This window comes from Peromyscus californicus, unplaced genomic scaffold (genome assembly GCF_007827085.1).
Source record: "Peromyscus californicus insignis strain IS unplaced genomic scaffold, ASM782708v3 Scaffold_15__1_contigs__length_86483966, whole genome shotgun sequence".
In the NCBI taxonomy this organism is placed as follows: Eukaryota; Metazoa; Chordata; class Mammalia; order Rodentia; family Cricetidae; genus Peromyscus; species Peromyscus californicus.
In genome coordinates, this window is record NW_026294447.1 from 21,926,021 (window position 1) to 21,952,373 (window position 26,353).

Below are 26,353 nucleotides of genomic sequence, written 5' to 3' on the forward strand. Positions count from 1 at the left end.
TGGCAGCTTCTTACAGTCATGTCATTGTACTTGGTTCTCATTCTCCTTCCCTGCTGCACTCAATACTTTTAAATCAATTACGTTTTGCGGCAGGATCTCACTAGGTAGTCCTGGCTATCCTGGAACTTAACTCTGTAGGCCTACCTCAAGCTCAGAGTGCTTTCTTTACCTCCTGAGTGTGGGTGGGATTAAAGGTGTGTGCCACTGAGTCTGGCAGTAATTTTATTTTTAATGACAGAATTTCTACAGGAAAAGGAATGTTGTCCAATTCTGATGAAACACTTGATCCTTTACCCTTTTAAATGCCCCAAATGAAAATATTGATAATAGAATCAATTTTGCTTAATGTTTACTGTTTGCATAAACCTTCATTGTGATATGAAATAAATCAAATGTGTGTACAGTTACATTGAATTAGTAGAGGAAGAAAAACCCAAAAACTTAACTGACTTATAATCGACTCTAGTCTAGACTCACAGCTGTTAACTGTTTACAGGTGATTTTTTTTAAGATTTGTTTATTTATTATGTATACAGTTTCTGTCTGCATGTATGCCTGAAGAAGGTGGGCACCAGCTCTCATTACAGATGGTTGTAAGCCACCATGTGGTTGCTGGGAATTGAACTCAGGACCTCTGGAAGAATAATCATTGCTCTTAACCTCTGCACCATCTCTCCAGCCCCACATGTGATTTTGATAACCAGAAGTTTCTAGGAAAGTAACAGAATAGAACATACCAATTAATCCATAAAGAGCAGTCTAAAAATCACCTATGATTCCATACAGATAAGTTTTCTGTGTGATTATCTAATACATGATACACATTTAAACATTCATACTTTTTTCAAAACGAAAAACTAAACTTTTTTTTAATATTTGTTATACAAAAGCAGTTTTTTTTTTTTTTTTTTGGTTTTTCGAGACAGGGTTTCTCTGTGTAGCTTTGTGCCTTTTCCTGGAACTCACTTGGTAGCCCAGGCTGGCCTCGAACTCACAGAGATCCGCCTGGCTCTGCCTCCCGAGTGCTGGGATTAAAGGCGTGCGCCACCACCGCCCGGCCAAAAGCAGTTTTTAATGATACATGGCATTGATCTTTGGAATTTCTTTTTATGACTTATCCTATCACATTCTGATATGTTGATAATTTTAGTTTATTTTAGTAACCTCTCACGTAAATCTTCAAATGCTCAGTATTTTTTGGTAATTATAAAATTGCTATCTGGCTCCCAAAGATAGAGACCTTGTAGAGAGAAGAAACCATTCACCCATATCATTGGGAGGCATTTCAAGAGGATATCTCTTATGCTTTGAATAGGACCAACTAATGATTTTAGCTTGTTCATCATGTGACTAAGGAATTTATTTTTACTGTGTTAATCGTGTGTCTTTAATAAATGCTCTTTAATAATTTTTTGTGTATTCTTTGAAATTTCCACATATTTTTATACAGTATTTTTTGATCATATCTATCCACCACTACCTCCCTCCAAACTCCCATTAGTGAACCCTGCCCCATCTCCCAACTTTCCGTGTTTAATTGTTATTAATAACCCCCTAAGACCAATTAGTGTTTTCCATATTCAGGTGGGTTTTGGAGCCATCTACTGGAGTATGGCCAGCCAACCAGAGAAAATCCCCAAAATAGAGTGACTTCCTCCTACTTAGCAGCCATTACTTGCTAGTAGCTACGTGGCTTAGGGTGGAACTTTGGAGTCCCCTGGCCCCTTTTGTGCATGCTGGAATTTTTGGTTTTTCGAGACAGGGTTTCTCTATGTAGCTTTGCGCCTTTCCTGGATCTCGCTCTGTAGACCAGGCTGGCCTCAAACTCACAAAGATCCGCCTGCCTCTGCCTCCTGAGTGCTGGGATTAAAGGCATACACCACCACTGCCCGGCGCATGCTGGAATTTTGATTGGCTTGCTCTGTGAGTTGACGTATTCAACAGACATGTCATATCTAGAAGTCACCCCCACCCCCATGTACTGACTCTTAAATTCTTTCTGCCTCTTCTATTGTGATGTTCCCTGAGCCTTGAGAGTTGGGGGGGGGATATAGATGAGCACTCAGTTACTTATACTCGGCACTCCGCATTTGACGAGCTACGAGTCTCTGTATTAACAAGTATGGGCTGCATGAAGAAGCTTCTCTCACCAAGTTGAGAGGGGTATAGATTTTTTTCCTTGGGTTCAAGACTTGCACCGCCCCAAGTTGTGGAGATCCTGGCCACAGTCTTTTTTTTTTTTTAAGATTGAATGAAAATGATGTACATAATATATGCCTTGTGAAATTTTAATTACATGTAATGGAAATAACAAATGTCAATAGCCACTGTTATTTTTAATGATTATCAGTTAAATAGCTTTAAAAAGTAGGGACACATTTTAGTTCAGTAAAGTAAAAATAATTGACATGGACTCCTGGCCTTGTGGCATTAAAAAAAGAAAGAAACTTGTACTTGATAAGCTGGGAAAGCACTGCCTTTAGTCTTACTCGTGTAATGGTTTTCTGCCGGAAATGTCACATAGTACTGCTAGGAATTCTTCCATTAATATTAACTTCATCAACTGCCAGCTTTTAGTAGATGAGAAACCTCACTTAGTTTGAGTGAGTTTCATTGCTAATATAATTAAAAATAGCATGAACATATTTATTTCAGTCAGTGTTCTGACGCTCAGAATAGCTGGCCTCTTGAACTGTATGCTGTGTAATACCCAGGACAATACATTACATATCTTGTATCACACAAATATCCTTTTACGTGACACACAGTGGGCATTTGATTAAGAAACATTAAATCCTGTTTTAAGTAAAAACATATTTCTGCATATGACATTTCTTTATTTTTTGCTTTTACTAAAATATCTTCTTACAGCTTCAGTAATTTATAGCCATCACCTTTATGATGCCATTTATTCATATCTGATTGATACTTGCTTTTTGGCTGGGGCCATCACATTTATAAGAATTACCCTCCAGATCTTTGTTTTTTGTACTTCAAATGTATTAATATATTCTGAACTGCCTATTGAACATTTCTAGTTAAAATGAGATGGCTTGTACTTGACAAAATCAAAATGTAATTCATCTTCCCCCAAACTACTTCCCTTTGATTTTGTTTATTTATAATAGTGACAGTTGTGTTTTCCTAGTCCAAGTTGAGTTATCTTTTAAATCTGACTTAAAAAATACTGGGTTACATAGGCCATTTGCATATATGTAATGTACATAGCATACTTGAGCAATTCCCCCGCATTCCCACTTCCCTTTCCTTTCTTGCCCCTTCTTGATCTGATTTCTTCTCCATTGTGCCTATACTATTAATAGATAAGCCTTGCCTGTTTTTTTAGCAACTTTTGTCTTATATCAGTTTTGTTTTGTTTTGTTTTGTTTTTTTTTGGTTTTTCGAGACAGGATTTCTCTGTGTAGTTTTGTGCCTTTCCTGGAACTCACTTGGTAGTCCAGGCTGGCCTCGAACTCACAGAGATCCGCCTGGCTCTGCCTCCCGAGTGCTGGGATTAAAGGCGTGCGCCACCACCGCCCGGTTTATATCAGTTTTTAATACATTGTATTAAGGTCTATTAAATCACATTTGTATTATTCCTTATCTAGTTGTCTCTTCACTCTTACTTTAAAAATATAGTGTATGTGGGCTGCAGAGATGGCTCAGAGGTTAAGAGCACTGGCTGTTCTTCCAGAGGTCCTGAGTTCAATTCCCAGCAACCACATGGTGGCTTACAACCATCTGTAATGAGAGCTGGTGCCCTCTTCTGGCATGCAGGCAGAACACTGTATACATAATTAATTAATAAATAATTAATTAATTAATTAAAAATACATCGTGTATGGGGCCAAGTGCAATTGCACTTGAATCCCAGCCCTTGGGGAGGCAGGAGCAGGTGAATTTCTCTGAGTTTGAGGCCAACCTGATCTACATATAGTAAGTTCAGGCCATCTGGGGCTGAAATTTCATAGCCTAGTACTTGAAGCTTTTCTTTTATTATATGTGTATATTTATATACTCATGTATCATTTTTAATCTTAATGATGAGCATACAGAGAAAATGTATTTTCTGAGTCAGAATATTTTGTTTAATGTCTTTCCAGTTCTCTGCAAATGATTTCATTTTTCTTTGCCTCTGAATACCCTTGTATATATGTATGTATCACAGTTTCTGTATTTGTTCATCTGATGATAGACATCTAAGCTGGTTCCATTTCTTGGCTCTTATAAGTAGTGCAGCAATAAACACGGATTGTGATATTTCTTTGGAGTGTTAGGAGCCTTTTGGGTGTATAAGCAAGAGTATAGTATAGCTGTGTCATGTGGTGACTAGTTGTAGTTTTCTGAGAAACATCCATACTGATTTCCATAGTGACTACACAAGTTGACATTCTCCCCAGCAGTATATATTCTCTTCACTCGAATGTCAGCCACTCAGTGTGGGTGCTGAAACCTGAACTCAGGTCCTCTGCAAGAGCAGTACAGATTTTTTTTTTTTTTTTTTTTTTGGTTTTTCGAGACAGGGTTTCTCTGTGTAGCTTTGCGCCTTTCCTGGAACTCACTCGGTAGCCCAGGCTGGCCTCGAACTCACAGAGATCTGCCTGGCTCTGCCTCCCAAGTGCTGAGTGCTGGGATTAAAGGCGTGCGCCGCCACCGCCCGGCTTTTTTTTTTTTTTTTTTAATTTAACAACTAAGCATTTCTCTAGACTTTACTTCTTGGAGAATGGAGGAGAGTCTGGACCAAGGCTGGTTTCAGACTCACTCTGTAGCCAAAGATGACATTTAACTTCTGATCCTCTTACCTCTACCTCTGAATACTGGAATTATAGATGTGTGCCATCCTGTCCCGTTATGCAGTGCCAGGGAATCAAATCCAGGGTTTTGTGCATGCATGATAAGTAAGCAGTCTACAAATGGAGCAACGAATTCAGCCTGTAATTAATTTTCTCATAAAAGCCATTCTGGCTAGGGTAAAGATGGATTCTGAAAAGTTTAATTTGTTTTTCTCTGGTATCAAAAGATACTGCACACTTTTTGGACATCTGTTTTCTTTTGAAATTTGTTGATTATCCCATTAGTCGATTGGATAATTTATTTTTGTGTTTATTTTGTGTTATTTTCTTCCGTGTCTCCACTCCCAAACACTGAGATTAGAGGCATGTCCTGTTATGCCGGGCTTTGTTTTATTTTATTTTGAGATTTCTTTTATTTTTTTTTTAAATTTTGTATATCTTTGTGGTTTTGTGAATGTATGAGTCCAAGTACCCATGGAATCCATAAGAAAGTGTTTGATTCCGGCCATGCGCAGACTCAGTTCCTGGAGAAAGATGGCGACCGCCGAGAAGCAGAAGCACGACGGGTGGGTAAAGATCGGGCACTACATTCTGGGGGACACGCTGGGCGTCGGCACCTTCGGCAAAGTGAAGGTGGGCAAGCATGAATTAACTGGCCATAAAGTGGCTGTGAAGATACTCAACTGGCAGAAGATCCGGAGCCTCCACGTGGTTGGGAAAATCTGCAGAGAGATTCAGAACCTGAAGCTTTTCCGGCATCCTCACATCATTAAACTGTACCAGGTCATCAGTACACCTACCATCTGATATTTTCATGGTGATGGAATATGTCTCAGGAGGAGAGCTATTTGATTATATCTGTAAAAATGGAAGGTTGGATGAAAAGGAAAGTCGACGTCTGTTCCAACAGATCCTTTCTGGTGTGGATTATTGTCACAGGCACATGGTGGTCCACAGAGACTTGAAACCTGAGAACGTCCTGCTTGATGCACACATGAATGCAAAGATAGCTGATTTTGGTCTTTCAAACATGATGTCCGATGGTGAATTTTTGAGAACAAGCTGTGGCTCACCCAATTACGCTGCCCCGGAAGTGATTTCAGGAAGATTGTACGCAGGCCCCGAGGTGGGTATCTGGAGCAGTGGTGTCATTCTTTTTTTTTTGTTTTGTTTTGTTTTTTTGTTTTTTGTTTTTTTTCGAGACAGGGTTTCTCTGTGTAGCTTTGCACCTTTACCTGGATCTCGCTCTGTAGACCAGGCTGGCCTCGAACTCACAGAGATCCGCCTGCCTCTGCCTCCCGTGTGCTGGGATTAAAGGCGTGTGCCACCACCGCCCGGCTAGTGGTGTCATTCTTTATGCCTTGTTATGTGGAACCCTCCCCTTTGACGATGACCATGTGCCAACGCTTTTTAAGAAGATATGCGATGGGATTTTTTTATACCCCTCAGTATTTAAATCCCTCTGTCATCAGCCTTTTGAAGCATATGCTGCAGGTAGATCCCATGAAGAGGGCCACAATAAAAGATATCAGGGAACATGAATGGTTTAAACAGGACCTTCCAAAATATCTCTTTCCTGAGGATCCATCGTACAGTTCAACCATGATTGATGATGAAGCCTTAAAAGAAGTGTGTGAGAAGTTCGAGTGCTCGGAAGAGGAGGTTCTCAGCTGCCTGTACAACAGAAATCACCAGGACCCGCTGGCGGTAGCCTACCATCTCATCATAGACAACAGGAGGATAATGAACGAGGCCAAGGATTTCTACCTGGCAGCCAGCCCGCCCGATTCTTTCCTCGATGACCACCATTTAACTCGGCCCCATCCTGAAAGAGTCCCCTTCTTGGTTGCTGAGACACCAAGGGCACAGCATACCCTTGATGAGTTAAACCCACAGAAATCCAAACACCAAGGTGTCCGGAAAGCAAAATGACATCTGGGAATTAGAAGTCAGAGTCGACCAAATGATATCATGGCAGAAGTATGTAGAGCAATCAAGCAATTGGATTATGAATGGAAGGTTGTAAACCCCTATTTGCATGTACGAAGGAAGAATCCTGTGACGAGCACATTTTCCAAAATGAGTCTACAGCTATATCAAGTGGATAGTCGGACTTACTTATTGGATTTCCGTAGTATTGATGAAATTGCAGAAGCCAAATCAGGGACGGCTACTCCACAGTGATCGGGATCCATCAGCAACTATCGATCTTGCCAAAGGAGTGACTCCGATGCTGAGGCTCCAGGAAAGCCCTCAGAAGTTTCTCTTACCTCGTCTGTGACCTCACTCGACTTTTCTCCTGTTGACTTAGCTCCAAGACCAGGAAGTCACACAATAGAATTTTTTGAAATGTGTGCAAATCTAATTAAAATTCTTGCACAGTAAACCTAAAAAAAAAAAGAAAGAAAGTATTTGATTCCTTGAAGCTAGAGTTACGGGTGGTTGTAGGATGCCCCATATGGGTGCTGGGAACTGAACTTGAGTCTTCCACAAGAGTAGTACATGCTCTTAACCACTGAGCTTCCCCTTCGGACCATCATTTATTTATTAATTTACTTATTTTAGCATGGCATCTGAGAAATTGAAGTCAGGTCCTCACGTTTGCATGGCAAGCACTTTGAGAACTGTGCCATCTCCCCAGCCTGATAGTAAAACTTTATGGTATAGAATGGTATTTGTCCCTTTCTCGTGTGTGTGTGTGTGTGTGTGTGTGTAGTTGACAAAGATTTTCTTCTGTTCTGTAGCATGTGTCTTTTCTGCTAATTTTTTTCTTTGCTGTGCAGAAGCTTCATAAATTTGTATGATCCCTTTTTCTAATTCTTCAGGTTATTTACTGTGTTAGTGCTGTCTTTTTCTGAAAATTCTTTGCCTATGCCTATATCTTGAAGTATCTTTTTCCTCTAGCACTTTCAGAGCTTCATGTCTTAGACTCATTTGGAATTGATTTTTTTCTAAATAGAGTAAGAAACACAGATCTAATTCCTTCTTCACCTTTTGGTACAGAGACTGCCTTCCCACCCCTGTATATGGTTTGGGTTTTTAAGAGAGAGGGAGAGGGAGTGTGTTTGAGAACTTGATAAAAAATTAGGTGTTTGTAACTCTGGGGGTTTATTTCTGGATCCTCTATTCTCTTCTACTGATCAACATGTCTCTTTTTGTGCCAGTACTGTGCTGTTTTTAGTACTATGAGTATGTAGCATAGTTTGAAATCAGATACTGTGAGCCCTGATCATTACGATTTCTTTGTCATCTGCTGGCTCTGAGTTTGAATTGTCTGAGTTTTGATTTGTTTTGTTTTTGTTTTTTAGATCTTTTGATTCATTATTAGGTTATCTATTTGAGGTCAGTGTTACTTTGCTGCATCTGTGATCAAACTCTCTTAGAATTTCTATTGCTGTAATAAAGCACCACTACCAAAAAGCAACTTTGGGAGATAGAGGGTTATTTCATCTTACAGTTTTCAGGTCACTCCATCACCGAGGGAAGCCAAGGCAGGACCTTAAAGCAGGAACTTGTAGGCAGGAACTTGTAGGCAGGAACTGAAACAGGTTATGGAGGAGTGCCTCTTACTAATCTGCTCCCAAGGCTTCCTCAGCCTGCTTTCTTACGCACCCCAGGATTACCTGCTCAGGGATGGCACTACCCACAGTGCCCTGGGACCTCCCACATCAGTCACTAATTAAGAAAGTACACCATAGGCTTGGCCATAGGTCAGTCTGGTGGGGCATTTTCTCACTTAAGGTTCCCTTTCTCAAACAACTCTAGCTTTTATAAAGTTAAAAGAAAATACTCAACACAAACACAGACCAAAAGTGATGTATGGAACAGTTTCTTTTGGCTTTATGTTCCAGAGGTTCTGTCGTATGGGAGGCATGTCAGCAAGTAGCAGGTTTAGGAACCCAAAAGTTGACCCTGTCAGTTGCAAGCACAGAGAGTGAACTGAAAGTGGCATGAGGCTTGTAATCTAAAAGCTGGCTTCCAGTGATGGACTTCAGCTGGGCTGTACCTCCTCAACCTCTCCAAACAGTGCCATCAGCCAAGGACCAACTGTCCAGATGCCTGAGACTAAGGAACAGCTTTCATTCAGACTACCACAAGATCTTTCTGAGTATTTAATAAAGTACTCATAGCTATAAAGGTTCCTCTCCCAACTTCCTTAGCTATATTCCCAGTGTTCTGGTTAAGTTACCCTTGCATTGTAATCAGATTCAAGGAAAGTTTTTAATTTCAAAATTTTTTTCCCCTCAGTGACCCACAGGTCATTCAGATGTTATTGTTCAGTATCCGTATTCATGTAGTTTCTGAAGTTTTTCTCACTATTGATTACTAATTCTCTTGCCATATGTTTGGATAAGATACTAAGATACTATTTAGATTCCATTGATTTGTAGCCTAGATTGTGTCCTATCTTAGAGATTCTTGGTTTGTGGGTGTCTTTACCAGTGAATCCTGTTTCATGGAGACAGTGGTTGGATTTAGTTTTTTAATCTCAGGAGAGAGAGAGAGAGAGAGAGGGAGGGAGGGAGGAAGGGGGGAGAGAGGGGGGAGGGAAGAGAGATTGGATTATTGATTGATCATTGATTTCTCCCCATCATTATTAAAGGTTTTCTTGTTTGATATTGAATATGATGAATTCCTACCACTTACTCCTCTCAAGAAATTTTTTTCTCATGTGCTTATTATTGAGACTTTCTTCTCAGTCTATAGTATTCCATTAAGTATTGTGTAGTGCTGGCTTGGTGTTACACCTTATTTATCCATTATGCCTTAGTTTGTGCTTTTTTTCAAATGTCCTTATTTATCCATCAACTTTAAAAGATAGCTTTGCTGAATATAGTAATCTTGGTTGGCTGTTACTTTCAGGGCTAGAAATAAATCAATCCAGGCTTTCTTGGCTTTCAGGGCTGCTGATTTCTGATGTGTTTGCCTTTGTGAATTGATGTCTTTGCTTTATCATTTCTTTGCTTAGTATTCGTGACACTGAATGTAGTTAGGGCAGCGTTCTCTGATTGTTTAAGATTCCAAGTGCCTCTTCTGTTTGGATATTAATTTTTTTCTCTAGATTTGGGGAATTTGTTATAATTTCATTAAGTAGATTGTCTATGTCTGTAGTATTTAAATTTTTGTGCTGCGGAGTCTTGGGCTTGGTCTGTTGATTGTATTCTAGATTTATTAGAAGTTAGTCTTATTTTTCCCCTTACTGATAATTTATCATGAAAGGTGTTGAATTCTGTCAAATGCTTTTTCTGTATGGATTCAGATATTCAGGTAGATTTTTCCTCCTGTGGTCTATTACATTAATTGATTTCTGTGGGTTGAATTTGTTATCCTTGAATAAATCTTGGTCTTGATGTAATAAATGTTTTTTTGTTGTTTTTTTTTTTTTTTTTTTTTTTTTTTTTTTTGGTTTTGGTTTTTCAAGACAGGGTTTCTCTGTGTAGCTTTGCGCCTTTCCTGGATCTCACTCTGTAGACCAGGCTGGCCTCGAACTCACAGAGATCCGCCTGGCTCTGCCTCCCGAGTGCTGGGATTAAAGGCGTGCGCCACCACCGCCCAGCTTGATGTAATAAATGTAATATGCTGATTAGATTGGTTTACTAGTATTTTGTTGAAGATTTTGTATTTGTATTTATTAGGGATATTGGTCCATGGTGTTCATTTCTGGTGATTTCTTTATCTTTGGTATTTAGGATAATCACTTTCTCTCACAAATAATTACAGAATATTCCTGAACAATTTTTTTTTAATAATTTGAGATTAATTCCTGTTGATAATTTTTTTAAGGGATGAATATTATAGTTAGTCAATGAAGCCATGTGGTTCTGGATTTTTCTTACTGCCAGGTTTTTATGATCAGCTAGTGCTTATTACTAATATATCTTTTTAAGTTTTTCTGATTGTTCTTTAGTGAATTTTGGTAGTGTGTATTGCTAAAAAATGTACCCATGTAACTTCACTTACGTGTTTGTTGGCATAAAAATGTCATAGTATACTGTCTTGTATTTTCTTGTTTCTCTGTTTTCAATAATATCACTATTTTCATTTCTGATTTTGGTAATTCGAATCTTCTCCTTCCCCTGATCTCTCTCAGTCAGTCTATTTAAAAAGCTTGCCCAGATCATTGATCTCTTCAAAGAACCAACTTTTTGAGTGTTGGTGTTGTTTTTCTATTTTTTTTTTATTTTCTATTTTATAATTCACTATTTTTCTTGCTTTGAGTATAGACTTGTTATTTTTTTCTAGGATTCTTAAAGTTAACCTTAAAATGAAGTGCTTGTTTATTTCTTTCTTTGTTTTGTGTTGCTGGTGATTGGACTTATAAATAAAATAAATAAATAGTTGATACCACAGGCACAGGCACTAGTGTCTTGGTAAGTCTTCCATCTCTTTACATTCAAATATTTGTGTCATTGGGCCTGTGATGGTATCTTATAGACTGCATCTTGTTTTTCTTCTTTAATCAATCTGTTAAGAGAGAAAAGGTGAGTTTAAATTAGCTTTTTAATTCTTACCAGGGGTTATAAATAACATTATAACTTTTTTGATGTTTTTCAAAATGGGTTCTCACTATGTAGCTCTGGCTGTCCTAGAACTTAACTATGTAGGGCCAGACTGGCCTCAAACTCAGAAAGATCCTCCTGCCACTGCCTCCCAAGTGCTGGGATTAAAAAAGCTTGTACCACTACACCCAGCACATCTGAAACCTATAAACAGTCATGTTTTATTTCAATTTAACTTTGTTTCAAAGTAAATAAAAACTCCTCTGCAGATATTTTCCATCCCTTTCTGGTATTGCCAGAAATTACATCTTTGCCAATTAGGTGTCTGTTAATATAAATTTGTTAAATTTATGCATTTGTGGTATAAATGTATCACAACAAAAAGAGAAGTTATAAGTCAAAGTGGAAACGGTTATTTGGCTTATGCGCTTAGCTGTATTTTCTTTTATTGTTGTTGTTCTGTGCTTTGTTATTGTCAGAACTTCATTAGGTCCCCTTAATGGTTAATATTGCCAACTTGATTTCATCTGTAATCACCTAGGAGATAAATATCTGAATATATTTGTGGAAATTTCTAGATGATGTCAAATTGGGTGGAAGCCATTCCCTAGGCTAGGGAGAGTTCCAGACAGAGTAAAAAGGGAAAGACAAGCTTTGCATCCCCCTCCACAGCCATGCTTCCTGACTTTAGACAAAATGCAGTTAGCTGCTTTCTATTCCTGCTCGTGTGATTTCCTTGTCTTGATGGACCTTGCTCTCAAACAGTGACCCACAAATAAAAGCCATTTTTCCTCAAGTTGCTTCTGTTGTGTGTTTTGTCACAGCAACGACAAAAGAACTAATTTACTCCTTCCTCCAGTTATCACATCCAAAAATGTTTCTAGGCATTGCCAAGTGGTCCCTGAAGTACACTGTCTCCCCTGAGAACCACTACAAGGTGTGAAGGACCTTGAAGATGACAGGGCGTTGCTAATACTGTTAACATTTACAGCTGGCGTACAGAGTATGTTCTACTCTAGTGTATAAAAAGTACTTAGTGGTGATAGTTACAGTTTCACAGTGCTGTGGGAATTCTAAAGAAGGTGATTCGAAGTGGAAATAGCAAAGAAGGTGTCAATGAGGAAGAGGTGTTTTAATTGGTGTAATGATCTAGAGAATGTGATACAATGCATTTGGTAGGTGTTTGTTTGTAATGCAAATGAAAGAAGTAGAAAAAACCCACTGGCACTAGATCTTAAAGAAGAGTTGGACATTAAATCATTAGCAGTAAGTAGTGATGTGTTCTTGAGAGATAGTATGTCTTCTTTTATGATATTAGCATGCTTGAATCATAAAGGAAAGATAATAGCTATTTTTCTCCCCTTCTTTTATAACTTTTACCTGTTTCAGATTTCTACCAGAAAAATAACCAGTAGGAGATAATATAAGTGATTTTATATATATATATGTGTGTGTGTGTGTGTGTGTGTGTGTGTGTGTGTGTGTGTGTATTTATGTATATAATTTGCATTAGTTTAACTACTGTTTGAGACTGATTAATTTCAGTATCAGAAGGTAAGCAGTCAAGAATTGCTGGTAGCAAGCATTAACACTACATCCACATGTGATATTTCTTCATTGTGGAAACTTCAGTTTTCTTGATTATTTCTAACTGAATACTAGGGTCTACCCAAATGATTGATTCTAATGTCATCTGGTTGTGAATGAGTTTTTGATTTGGGGTGTGTGTGTGTGTTTTCACTGGTATGTGCTCCAGCTCACGTGTGTGGATGCAGAGACTCAAAGTTATGTTGAGTGTCTTCCTCAGTTACTCTCTGCCTTATTTATTGAAGCAGGATATCTCACTAAACCCAGACCTTGCCGACTGCCTCATCTAGCTAATCTGTCTAGCCAGCTTGCCCCAGAAATCCCAGTTCTACCTCCAGAATGCTAGGATGATGGGCGGCTGCCACACCTACCTAGTCCTGGAGATTGGAAATCTGGTCCTCAGAATGGCATGGCAAGCACTTTATCCACTGAGCCATTTTCTCAGCTTCTGATTGTAGAGTGTTCAGGATTTGCTTGTTTTATTTTTTAAGGACATGAGTTACATAGAACACAGTATACTGATCTTACAAGTACAGATGCATGCATTTTTGACAAATATATGTACCTGTCAAGAATAAAACCATCTTCATCACATTTTTGTCCTTTCATAACTGATTTTCTAGCCATTAGAAACAATTGCTTTTTAGAAATTTTTGCTCATAATATAGGTAAGAATTCCTTGTTGTAGGATGTTATATAAGTTAAATATATTCTTTTGTTTCTGACTTCCTTCCATTCATGCATTCATTCATTGAGACAGACTTTTGCTGTTGAACCTCATGATCTTTCTGCCTCAGTTTCTTAAGGGCTATGATTATAGGCATGTGCCACCTCATCAGACATAATCTGGTTTCTTTCACATACCTGAGTTCTTACGAGACTAATTCATGTTGGTTGTGTCAGTGTTAATTAACTCATAGTTTTTATGGATAGGACCTTGTCCTCATAAATTTTATGACAGTAAATCTTTGATCATTTTATCTTCACAGATTTCTGAGAGTTGAAAATTTTTCCCAGTATAACACTTTGTAAAGCATGAAATACTTGTAACCAGACAAACAGAGAGAAGTAATGTTTCCCTATGCAAAGGCCCTGACATACTGCTCCTGGAATGATACTAGACAGGAATCAGTTTTCTAATATTTCTGTAAACTGTGACTGGTTGCTAAGGATTTAGAGTTAAGCATATTCTTTGTTATGGATATATGTGTTTGTAAAAACATTTTTTAATTTCTTAGGATTATGTACTGAAGGACTGTACCGCGTTAGTGGAAATAAAACTGATCAAGACAACATTCAAAAGCAGTTTGATCAAGGTAATTACAAAATAAAATTATCTTACTGTTTTCCTTATTAGAATTTTATGGTAAGAAATTTTATTTGAAACTTCTTATAGAAGTGGATGTGGAGAGGAGAGCATTTAAAAGTGTGATTAGAAATATTAAATATATGGTAGTTGCCACAGTAAAGGAATAGAAGAACTGAGAGAGGTCTGTCTACATACTAACAAGAAAATCCGGAGCCTGGCATGGTGGTACATACCTTTATTCCCAGGAGGCGGAGGCAGTTCAAGAACAGCCAAGGCCAAATAGTGAAATTTTGTATCAAAAATAAACAGGACGGAAGGAAGGAAAGAGAAAGAAAACGTTGATTCTTTTAGAGTCTTCTTAGGAAGGTGGATATTAGGAAACAGGAAGAGGAAGTTGGAAATATTTAACTTTTAAAATACATTTAGAATAAAACAAAGACTTGACACAGTTGAAACAGATGGGCTCAGAGAATATGGTATTGCATCTATATTTTGGTGTGTGAAGGCTAGAAGACAAGAAAGAACTTATTGAAAAGAAGGGTACTCAGAATTAAAACCGAGTATTTATAGGTCTTATTTAGAAGTGAGAATTTCTTTATGTGCTGAGACTGTGGTGATTAATGTAAAGCAAACACTTTGAGGTAAGCTATGATAGATTATGGACACTGGTACGTTTTTGCCCTATTTTATATTTCTGATCCAATAAGCTATCTACAAATAGAAGATTAATAGAATCTATAAAGTCAATGCCAGAATTAAAAAGGCAGTACATTTACTTATGATGAATTAGCAACAGTTATATCAGAAATGGCACTATGTAATGTAACAGATAACTAATATTTAGGAGTAAATTCAAAAGTGAGCCTGTACTAGTAAGGAATTCCATGTGTGATCAAAGATCAAACTAAAAAATGAAAATCAATTTACTAGAAATAAGTGAATATTTTTATAGTCTTTGACTGGAAAGGGCCTAAATTTAGTAAGAAACCTAGAAAGCATAAATGAATAACAATCTAGGCTACCTAAAAATGAAAAAAATTCTGTGTAAGAATATAAGAACAAAATCTTGAGAATATAGAGTAACTTATACAGATAAACCATCAGTATATATATATATACTCAGCCTCTACCAATGACAAATTTTTATTTTAAGATTATGTTTATTGCCAGGCGGTGGTGGCGCACGCCTTTAATCCCAGCACTCGGGAGGCAGAGGCCGGCGGATCTCTGTGAGTTCGAGGCCAGCCTGGGCTACCAAGTGAGTTCCAGGAAAGGCGCAAAGCTACACAGAGAAACCCTGTCTCGAAAAACCAAAAAAAAAAATAAATAAAGAAAAGATTATGTTTATTATCAGTGAAAAAGATTATTGGTAATGTAGGCAAACATATTTTCTATATCTGTTGTAGGTACATTTTGAGAGGCAGTTTGTGAATATTAAAATTCAGATTCCTTTGTTTTAGAAATTCTACTTCAAGGAATTTGTATTCCAAATGCCTTTGCATGATCTTGTTAAAGGTATTTGTTGCAGTATTTGTAATTTAAAGAGAGGAGGGAGAACTACTTATGTGTCTATGAATGTTGTATATTGTAGTGAGGTAGAATAATTATTTATGTTTGTTAAAATGACAAAACATTACTTGTTGGGTTGTATATTCCTGTGTAAAAGTATGCCGTGTTGCCAAAAGTACTCTACCATATTTTTTAAGAACTATTAGAGAAACTGTATTTTATGTCAAATTGGTACAATTCCACTTTGAGTGAGGAGGGCAGAGTAATAGTTGCGGCTCTTGGATTCAGTTTAGTGGTTTTATTTTTTAGTCTTGCCACTGTCTATGCCTCAAGCAAGTTAATCTTTCTAGATCTAATTTTTTCTTCACACAGTGGAGATGAAAGAATAAATATAAGGCTAATGAGATAATGGTTGTCCAGTAAGATGTGTAAATGGGTCATGTTTTCTTTAAGTGATCATGAAAGGGCTCAAAGAAAGAATGCTATAAAATAATAACAGCTGTCTCTAAGTCATGGGATGATTTTTTTCTCATCTGTATTTTCACATGTAAGTGACTTGATACACTTTTAGCATGTCCATTCTTGTTCTTTAAATCAGCCCTTTACTGATGAGGTAATTATTTAACCTGTTTACTTAAAACATTACAAAGTAAAGTTTAAAGGTCCAAATTAGAATTGTTATACATCATTTGTATTGTTTGTCTTTCTGTTTTCTTATAGTCTTTTAAATAGTCTGTGTATAAACAAGTAATTAAAATAACAGTGTAATTAAAATTCTTTAATGAACTCTATGCTGATATATACCATACAGTGTTTGTGAATAAAATGCTTTTTGCATGGGGTTGTCTTCCTGATCTCTATAGTTTGCTGGCCTGTGAGGAAAAGCAATTAATGAAAAATGTCTTTTGGCAGAAAGATGCGTGTTCACTGTATCTCTGCAGTAAGTTAAAATGTCATTATATAAATTAAATTTTGATTCTGTCTTATAGATCATAATATCAATCTAGTATCCATGGAAGTGACAGTTAATGCAGTAGCTGGAGCTCTCAAAGCTTTCTTTGCTGATCTGCCAGATCCTTTGATTCCATATTCACTCCATCCAGAGCTATTGGAAGCAGCGAGTAAGCAAAAACTTCCTTTTGCGGGGATGGGGATAGTGGTTTTGAATGTTGGTTGCCAGAATCAACTATGCACTAGAATTTTTAGTTAAAAACTCACTTTATTCAAAATATGTCTTAAAGATTTCCACCAAATTTAAATAAAGTCAGGATGCCCATGGATGTCCTTAGGGATATTTGTTTTTAGCTACTTCCACAGATAATGAGGGGCAGGGAGAAGGTGCACTTTGAGGCCAGAAGAGAATATTGGGTGTGCTATTTTATTACTGTCCACCTTATTCCAAGATAAGTTCTCTCTCTTGCTCTGAACGTGGAGCTAGGTTGGCAGTCAGTAAGTCCTAGGATCCTCTGGTCTCCTCCTCTTTCCCACAGTCCTGGGGTCACATGAAACTACCCATGTTGCTGCTTTTTACATGGGTGGTAGACTCTGCACTTGGGTCCTCATGCATGCCTGCACAGCCCCTCCTAGAGAAGTTAAATGCTCCTAGAAGATAAGGATGTTTTTACTTGTTAAGTACTTTGGAGTAAGGCAGTGAGTCAGAGTACTTGATTCAAAGTGTATTCCTACATCAGTCACTCAGATGTTTCTAGTATGCACATATCATTTATCCTGAAAATGGAACCTAAAGTCCATTTGAGCATCAAGAAACCGAATGCTTAATTTGAATTAATGGCTAAAATTAATGTAATTTCTAGGTTTTTCCTTTTAGTGTAAGTATTCAAGGTCTTTTAAATGGGATTACTTCTTTAGTTTATTTTAAAAGTTCTCAGTTATTTGTTTTTAGTTAAAATACAGTTCTGAACCAGCAAGATGTCTCCTTAGGGAAAGTTGCTTGCCACCAAACCTGACAATCTGAGTTTGATCCCCAAACATACATGGTGAAAGGAGAGAAATAACTTGAACAAGTTGTCCTCTGACCTTTATTCCATGCCCTGTGGCACATGCCTCCCCTCTCCCATCTCTACACACATAAATAAGTGAATCAGTTTTAAAGTAAGTTTTAGAAGAGGTCTAGAGAGATACCTCACCAGTAAAGAGCACTTCCTGCTCTTGTAGGGGCCCTGAGTTCAGTTTCCAACACTCATGCCAGGTGGCTCACAGACAACTATAAGTCTAGCTCCGGGTGATCCAACACCCTCTCCTTTACTAGTGGGGCACCTGCACTTGTGCAGCATACCCCTCCCTACAAAGACATACACACACAAATTATAGAAAAATAAAAATCTGGAACATAGCATCTCTTTTTAAAAAGTAAAGATTCAAAAAACTTTCAATATATTGTCACAGGGTATAGTTGCCTTATACATATTCCCAGGTGTCATCTCTTGGTTATAAACATTAGCCTTAGAACTTCCTACTTAGAAAGTTCATTTTAAAGGCCTAGTTTAGAAGTAAAATGTGACAAGTGAGAATTTTTAGGACTTGATAATTCTACCATGATGTAAAGTGAGAGAGAAAAAATAAATCTCTTACCTCCCATTTATTGCTGTACTGTGTGTTAGTTAGCCTGTTTTATATTTGCTTTAACTAGGAAAATAACTCCATTAAATGTTTATGCTACTGGTAAAGGAAATTGCAAGTCAGTGCAATGTGGATAACTATGGATTCAGGGTTACATTGTGCCTAGCACTGCTTTTGGAAGTCTTTGAACCCGAGGGACATACTTTTATCAAAAGAAAACCTTGATGACACGTTAAAATTAAAAAGTTCATGTTTCAGAAATGTCATCGAAAGATACACAAGGCTCATTTATCAGTGTTGTGGGTTATTGCTTTTGTTGTTCAGCTGTAGGACTGAGTAGTTGTACACATAAAGCCTGAAATTCTTACAATCCATTGTGCAAATATTAAAGAGACTAACGTACTTCTAAGTAATTAGAATTCTAAATAAATTTGTAGTTGTATATATAGAAGTACAATATACCTCAGTCTTAATTTTCATAGGAAATATTAACTGGAAGTTTGTATTAGATATTTGAAAGTTTATTCATTTTATACAAATTTTTTTTCTTTTACAGAAATCCCAGATAAAACAGAACGCCTTCACGCCTTGAAAGAAATTGTTAAGAAATTTCATCCTGTAAACTATGATGTATTCAGATATGTGATAACACATCTAAACAGGTACTTGCAAATAAAATGCACATTGTGTTTCAAACCTGTAACCTTTATAAGCTGGATAATTATAACTTCTACTAAGGGGAATACTGACTAACCAGGTTCTGTTTGGATCCTTTGTAATGGTTGTATATATTATCTAATTCATATCTATAAAGCTTTGTGATAATATTTTGCACGTATAATCAGAGTTTGCTTAGTTATTACACTAGGAATTAAACCCAGGGCCTTCCATATGCTGGGCAAGCACTCTACCACTGAACTATATACCCAGCCCAACAATATATTTTTTCTTAGTTTTCTTTAGTACTTCTCTTGTGTGGAATCTTAGAATTGTAGTTGGAAAAAAAAATGACAGTAACCAAAATAACCAAATCAACATCTTTGGAGTTGGAGACATCGGGGTTTGAAGAGGGGATGATAAGTAGAGTGCAACTGTTGTGTGGTTCACTTCACCTGGTGTTCTAGACTGTGTTGCGTAGTTTGTGTATTCCACATGTGGAAATTTTACCGCAAAATGTCTATCCTGTTACTCAAAATAAGAGACACTAATTCCTGTATTCATAACTCTACATATGTTCCGGTTGGAATTGTCGTTCAGTAACAGGCACTGTAGTATTGAGTATTAAGACTTGCTCAGACAATGTAGTCAAGCAGGTGTCGGTTTGCAATGTTATTTGTAACCTTAGAGAAACTACCCATTTCTCAGTTATCAAATGAGAGAAAATAACACGTCATTGAAGTTGTTCTGAAGAATAAATGAGTGTTTGGGGGGGGGTTGTTTTTTGTTTTGAATTTCTGTAAAATTTTATTTGCACATATACAAATAAAATAAACTCTTATCAAAAGTTTATTTAAAACATTTTTAGTGGCAATTTAAAGAATTCTGTAGGGTTGTGGTGTGGCTCAGTGGTAGAACATTTGCCTAGTATCTGGGAAGCCCTGAGTTTGATCCCTCCACCAAAATAAAAACTTCAATAATTATAATAGGGCCCAAATGAAGTGTATTCTAATCTGTTCTTCTTAAAAGAGACTATTCACTAACATTTGAAGTTTTATTATTGCTATCAGTGTGCAATATAAAATTAAACTGGCTTTATAACCTTTCTTCCAAGTCCCCTTCTTAAAAAACAAAAAAAAAAAAACCTGTCAACTTGATAAATACAGTAAGATGGTAGAATTTCCCCTTTTGAAAAATAATGGTTGATATTTTGTTAACAGAGTACATGGAAGCTGTAAACCTTACTGAATATAGAGAATAGCAATATCTTGTGAACATAACAGGTTGAATTAACAATTGGACTTGACTTAAAAGATTATGAAAAAAGGACGGCAGAGCATACTCAGAGAATCATAGTACTGTCCCACCTTCAAAGTTATCCTAAGTGCTGTATTCTGGAAGTGTTTTTGGCTATGTACAATAGTAAACAGCACAGGCAAAGGTTTGTTTGATGTTTGAAGAACACAAAAAGGGTCTTGTTTGAACTGACCAAAATAAGGATGGAAAAAGTCAAGAGACGGGTTATAGCGAACAGTATTGTTCACATTATGACTCATGGACTGGTTTTATTGCTTTTTAGTCTTTATAATGATAAGAAGTTTATTTCAGAATATATAAATCTTTTTTATTATATGTATTATTCTTTTTTGCTAGGAGAACCACATTGCTTTATTGAGAAAGCATTATATGATTTGCATTCTTTGCAGTTCTGAGAAATACTAGAGATAGAGCAGAAGCTGTTCAGACTTCAGTTTGAAAAGGAACAATCTACTGCACAGTTTAGTTTTCTCTTGTGTTGCTCTGATAAATGCCATGGCCAAAAGCAACTTAGACAAAGAAAGGGTTTATGTGGCTTATGCTCCTCAGGTCTGTCATTGAAGGTGATGTCAGGATAGGAGCTGAAGCAGAAACCTGTGGAGGAATGCTGCCTGCTGACTTGTTCCCCAACTCCTGCTCAGCTAAGTTTTTGTACAACCCAGCACTCCTTGCCTAGCAACAGTACCACCCACAGTGGGCTAGGCCCTACTCCGTGAATCTTGGAGCAAGAAAACAGCCTACAGGCATACCCACAGGTCAATCTGTTTGAGGCAGTACTCCAGTTGAGTTTCAGGTTGATAACTGAAGCTAACTAGGAGCTACTCCCTAACCCCCCATTCCCCCACCCTCGCATATTCTCACATTACTAGGGATATAGCAGTGAACAGATGGGCCTGGAATTCTAGGAGAAAGACAAATACATGTCATACATCTCTTTGACAGACTGACAAGATTGTAAAGTTATCCTGTGGAATGATTATTTGATCATATTCTTCCACTCTTTATATCCAAGGATTATCAAGTCCATTTTTCTAATTTTTCTATTTTCTTTCCTTTACCACAACGTTATTTACTATTTCTCATTCAGGAACTACTAATGTTAACAGTTGTCTTTACCAACTTTTATTCCTACCCTCCACTGATTCTAATGTCAAGATGATCTTTCTAAAACAGCCTGGTCTACAGAGCGAGTTCCAGGACAGGCTCCAAAGCTACACAGAGAAACCCTGTCTTTAAAAAAAAAAAAATCTTGGCCAAAGATATGTTTTAGATGTTTTTATTTTGTATATTTTACTTAATGCACGTCTGTGTGCCGCGTGTGTTCCTGATGCCTGTGGTGGTCATAAGTGGGCAACAGTTGCCCTGGAACTGGAGTTCCACATAGTTGTGAACCACAATGTGGGTGCTGGGATTTGAACTCCAGTTCTTTGCAAGAGCAACATGTGCTCTTAAATGCTGGGCCATCACTCCAGCCCCAAAGATTTTTCAAGATTAAAATAGTGCTCTATCTCTTTAGGATAGACTCTAAACTGATAAACACTAGTAATTCTAAGTGGTTACACTTCCTTTCTTTCCCCATAAACAGCAGTTACGCTGTGTTAAACTTTTACTAGCAGCTACCCAGGAGTATCAGTTTGTGGCACATGCCAATAGTTTGAAAGTATGGTTCCCAAAACAGCAGCTGAGAATTTCTGAGCAGTGTATGCTATTCAACTTCACCACAGACATACTAAATCACAAACTTCAGATAGTCACCAGCAGTTTATGTTTTAACAAGCCCTCCAGAAGGTTCTGACAAATGCTATAGCCACTGTTGTCACTCAGTTTCCCTTCCTTCCTACCGTTCTTCCCACATCCACTACCTTTGACTTAACCTTAAACTTTACCTTGTCCATGAAGCTTGCCCTGATCAACCTAATTTCTAACAGATACAATACCTTCAGTTAGACTCTCCGTACTGTCTTCTAACTTTGTAGGTAGTTCTGAACCTAGCACGTCATTGCTACATGGCACACCACACTCTACGTACTAGCCACCTACTGCTTATCAATAGATGGTTGACTTGATTCTCACTGTTCAGTTGAGTCTCTTTTTTACTAGAAATAGTGACTTTTTCATCACAGAACACAATGTTAGGCTACATATTTTACTTTAGGTGAGTGATTTCTGTATCTGGAAGTTTCCTTTGGTTTGTGTTTTTTGTTTTCTTTTTTTAATCTTAAAGATTTTGCTACTATGCCACAGACTTCTGGACAGTTTTTCTTCTTTTTTCTTGTGTAGCTCAGGCTCACCTGTAATCTGTTATCCTACTGCTTCAGCTTCTGAGAACTGGGATTACAGATGGATAATGCTATGCCCAGTTCGAAGTGTTCGTTTATGTGTAGAATAAGAGGGTTGAATAAACGTAATATAATAATTTATAGTTTATATGAGATGGTGATAGAAGTGCTTACTCAGGTATTTAAAGGACTAGATGAAAATCATTTAATACTGTATAATCATTTGTAAATTGCTGTTGAATTGTGAGACATTTTAAAGTATAATTTATTGAATGTTGTCTTTAAGATAAAGTTTTAACAGTATACAAAATAATGTTTTAAAAGATGTTCATAGTCTGCTAGGTGCTAGATAATGCTTAGTTTTCCTAAGCTGGTTTAAAAGGGATGATATACCCTGATTTTTGGGTTTCTCTGTGTAACCCTGGCTGCCCTGTAACTTGCTCTGTAGACCAGACTGGCCTCAAACTCAAGAGATCCACCTGCCTCTGCCTCCCGAGTGCTGGGATTAAAGGCAGGTGCTACCACTGCCTGGCCTTGATTTATTTCTTAATCTCCCACAGTAGTCTAAAAATTTGGATCCACAGTTAGAATTTGCTGTTTGGAAAGCCATTAATGTTTGTCAGTTGGCCTTCTTAACCTAGAAGAAAAGGATTTTTTCAAATTGAAAAGACTTGGCATGTATAAACCTTTCAGCCCCAGAGTGCAGCATCTTTTAGACTGTCTGGCATTCTCACGAAGAATAGGTATTCATTGCTCTCTTGTTTTAGAATATAGTTGTATATATACTGCTAAGAAAAATTTAAATTTGAAATTAGCATAAATGATAAACTAGCTTTGGGGTTCTGTAATTTCAATGAGTTCTGATTTCTTTTTTCCCTCCCGTTTCATAATTTCAGGGTTAGTCAGCAAAATAAAATCAACCTAATGACAGCAGACAACTTATCCATCTGTTTTTGGCCGACTTTGATGAGACCTGATTTTGAAAATCGGGAGTTTCTGTCTACCACTAAAATCCATCAATCTGTCGTTGAAACATTTATTCAACAGTGCCAGTTTTTCTTTTACAATGGAGAAATTGTAGAAACTGCGAACGCTGTGGCTCCTCCCCCACCTTCAAATCCAGGACAGTTGGTGGAATCAATGGTACCGCTTCAGTTACCACCACCCTTGCAACCTCAGCTGATTCAACCGCAATTGCAGGCAGACCCTCTTGGTATTATATGAGTAGAGTGTGATTGCAAATGGCCTGAAGTTGGACAAAAGCAAATCTAGACATGCATGTTTCAGGGTTTAGTAGTATATTTCATGTTTCATACAGATAATCCACATTCAAAATGATGAGACATTTTCTCTTTGAACTATATGGTATTCCCTGTTCACTTACATTACGAATTCTAAAAACATGGTAAGCATGACTGGAGAGGTTTAATTTTTATAAACAAAAAATAGTTATAAAAATGCAAAGCTGCTGTTGCATGCAACCTTATTGCAATCAGTATATCATTCCTGTGGCGATTTCTGTCACATTATATTGTGAATAAAATTTTTCTATAGAAATTAAATGATTTAAAAACTCATATATGAAACGTTTAATGCTTTCAGCCTGCTTTATGGCTGGTTTTGTTATTTGATGTGCTAATTTGGAAACTTAATTTACATTCAAGCAGTCTGTATAGCTAACTAAAGCCCAGTTAAGTATTTTATAATTTCAGGCTACTGTGCCGTGCTTGGGATGTTGTTTGAAAGAAAGAAAGAAAAAAATACATGTAACATATTTCACATTTCTGCACCTTCATCTTCTAAGTAAATCTGTGGATGATTTGATGAGGAGTGAATGAACTTGTTTCTTTTACTCACATACCAAGGACACACTTGTGGTTAAAGTGAGTTGATAATGTGGTGTAAAGGATAGTTGTCACCAACTCATTTCTTTATGATCTATAATGAAAAATACATTTTGTATACGGTTAATTCTGTAAACAGATGCATGTTCAAAAGATCTATGATGGTCTTGTAATCTTAATCTAATATATTTTAGATATTTTAATTTTTCCCTCTTGGGGAATACATTTAGTATAGTGTAGAAAAATACTTCATGACATTTTCATATAAGGTTATATAACTTTTCATACATAAACATGAAATTTGTTGTAGAAAGTTCTTTAAACCAAACATTTAATCCAGGACTTCAATTTAATCTGTTCCTTGAATCTATTTTTATGTGGCCCTTGAGAATATATCCCAAAAAAATCCATTGCTAATACAGCAATAAAAATACTTTGGGTACTGACAGACTCCTTGGAGTATGTATATATAAAATCACAAACTTGTATTCATATTCTTTCTGTGATGTGTTGTTCTACAATCCAGAATGGCTTTTGCACCATTTTTTAAACCAGTTTCCCCCCCTTTGATGTTGGTACCAGAGTTGCTATAAATGACTGCTGCTTTAGGGGTTAAATATTTTGTTAGTGAAGATTAAACCAGAACACTAAATTATGATAAAACTTTCTGACTGGATAATAGGTAAATTTAGTTGGGCTGTATTCAAAATTATTTTATTATCAAACCATACCATTTGTTTTACTGGGAAAAGGAAAATGATTTGCTTTTTACTGCTGGGTCATATTTTGTGTAGTAAGGAAGAAATTCTTTGGTCAATATTGTAATCTTTATATTTCAACGTTAAGGTTTCCTTATTTGTATTATAGTAAATCGATGATTTTTGAGATTCAAGGCTCCTAAGAGTTTGATTTGCTCCATTTTGTCTTAAAATAAATATTCTTTCCCAATTGTTATATCTTAGGTATTGTACTTCCAATTTCAACCAAGATGTCGACATGAACCAGGCTACTGTTGAAGTACATGTATATTATAAATTACCCTATTTGTGTCATATGCTTACATGTTATTATCTTTTCTAAGAGAACAAAGTCCCTATTATTCCTATTGCAAAGCACACAGGAATTAAGAAAGTACAGTAATTTTTAAAAAAGAATATCCGGTAAATGTAGTATTCTTAACTTGTTCTATATTACTTAATACCTATGTCTATATAGCTTTAATTTATAGCTGTCAGTTTAACATTGGCATGTCTGGCAAAGAAAATTAAACTTTAAGAGTTTTATAAACTGTTTCTAGGTTGCTAAAGAATTTATTTTTCTACTATAAATGGTATAGATAAAGCATCAACTATGTACAGGAAAAAAGCCTGAATATTTCTGTTGGAAGTAGGCTTAAAAGAGAATTTTCGGAACTGTTCATATCTTTGGTTTATTCTGTCCTAACTTTACTATTGTAATATATAAGTTCCAGTTTATTTAAGCCTTTCTCTTTTATAATGTATTAATTTAACATTCATTTACATTTAGAGCTATTTTTGTTATTAAAGTTAGCATTTAGAAGTTTCCACATTAACCACCTTAACACCTTTCCCAAAACTGATCTCTTACTTTTCTATGCGTTCTATCATTGATTTGACACACTACTACATAGTGAATCACTTCAGTATTCTACATCTGGCTCATTACTGGTAGGTTACAGATATTGGAAATTAAAGTGCGCTTTAAAGCTCAGTCTGTGACACTGACTTGTGTTTGTTTTTGCCCAAGGATATAGATGTGTTTTAAGTACTAGAAAAGCAATTCTAAGACGAGAATAACATAATTGAATCATATATTCCTTGTAAGTCCCTGGAACATTTCACTGTTTAGGGACAGACATATACGCATGTGTATATGAGACTTAATGGGTTAAAAGAATAGTAGATAGTCTTACAATTATGGGTCAACATTAAGACATTTTACAATATTAAAAAAAATT

At 36.7% G+C, this 26,353-nt stretch overlaps 1 protein-coding gene and 1 pseudogene across 4 annotated transcripts in view; both read left to right on the forward strand.

Annotated features, from left to right (window-relative positions):
* Arhgap5 (Rho GTPase activating protein 5) overlaps positions 1-26,106 on the forward strand; it is an 83,125-nt gene extending 57,019 nt beyond the window's left edge. For all 4 annotated transcript variants that reach the window (XM_052738513.1, XM_052738512.1, XM_052738515.1 and 1 more), the window contains exons 4-7: positions 14,119-14,196; positions 16,688-16,819; positions 18,835-18,940; positions 23,428-26,106. In XM_052738513.1, the coding sequence (XP_052594473.1) occupies positions 14,119-14,196; positions 16,688-16,819; positions 18,835-18,940; positions 23,428-23,755 (644 nt within the window). In that variant the 3' untranslated portion in view covers positions 23,756-26,106. The remainder of the gene's footprint in view (positions 1-14,118; positions 14,197-16,687; positions 16,820-18,834; positions 18,941-23,427) is intronic.
* Positions 4,693-9,299, forward strand: LOC128110743 (5'-AMP-activated protein kinase catalytic subunit alpha-1-like; annotated as a pseudogene).
* Positions 26,107-26,353: the final 247 nt, after the last annotated feature.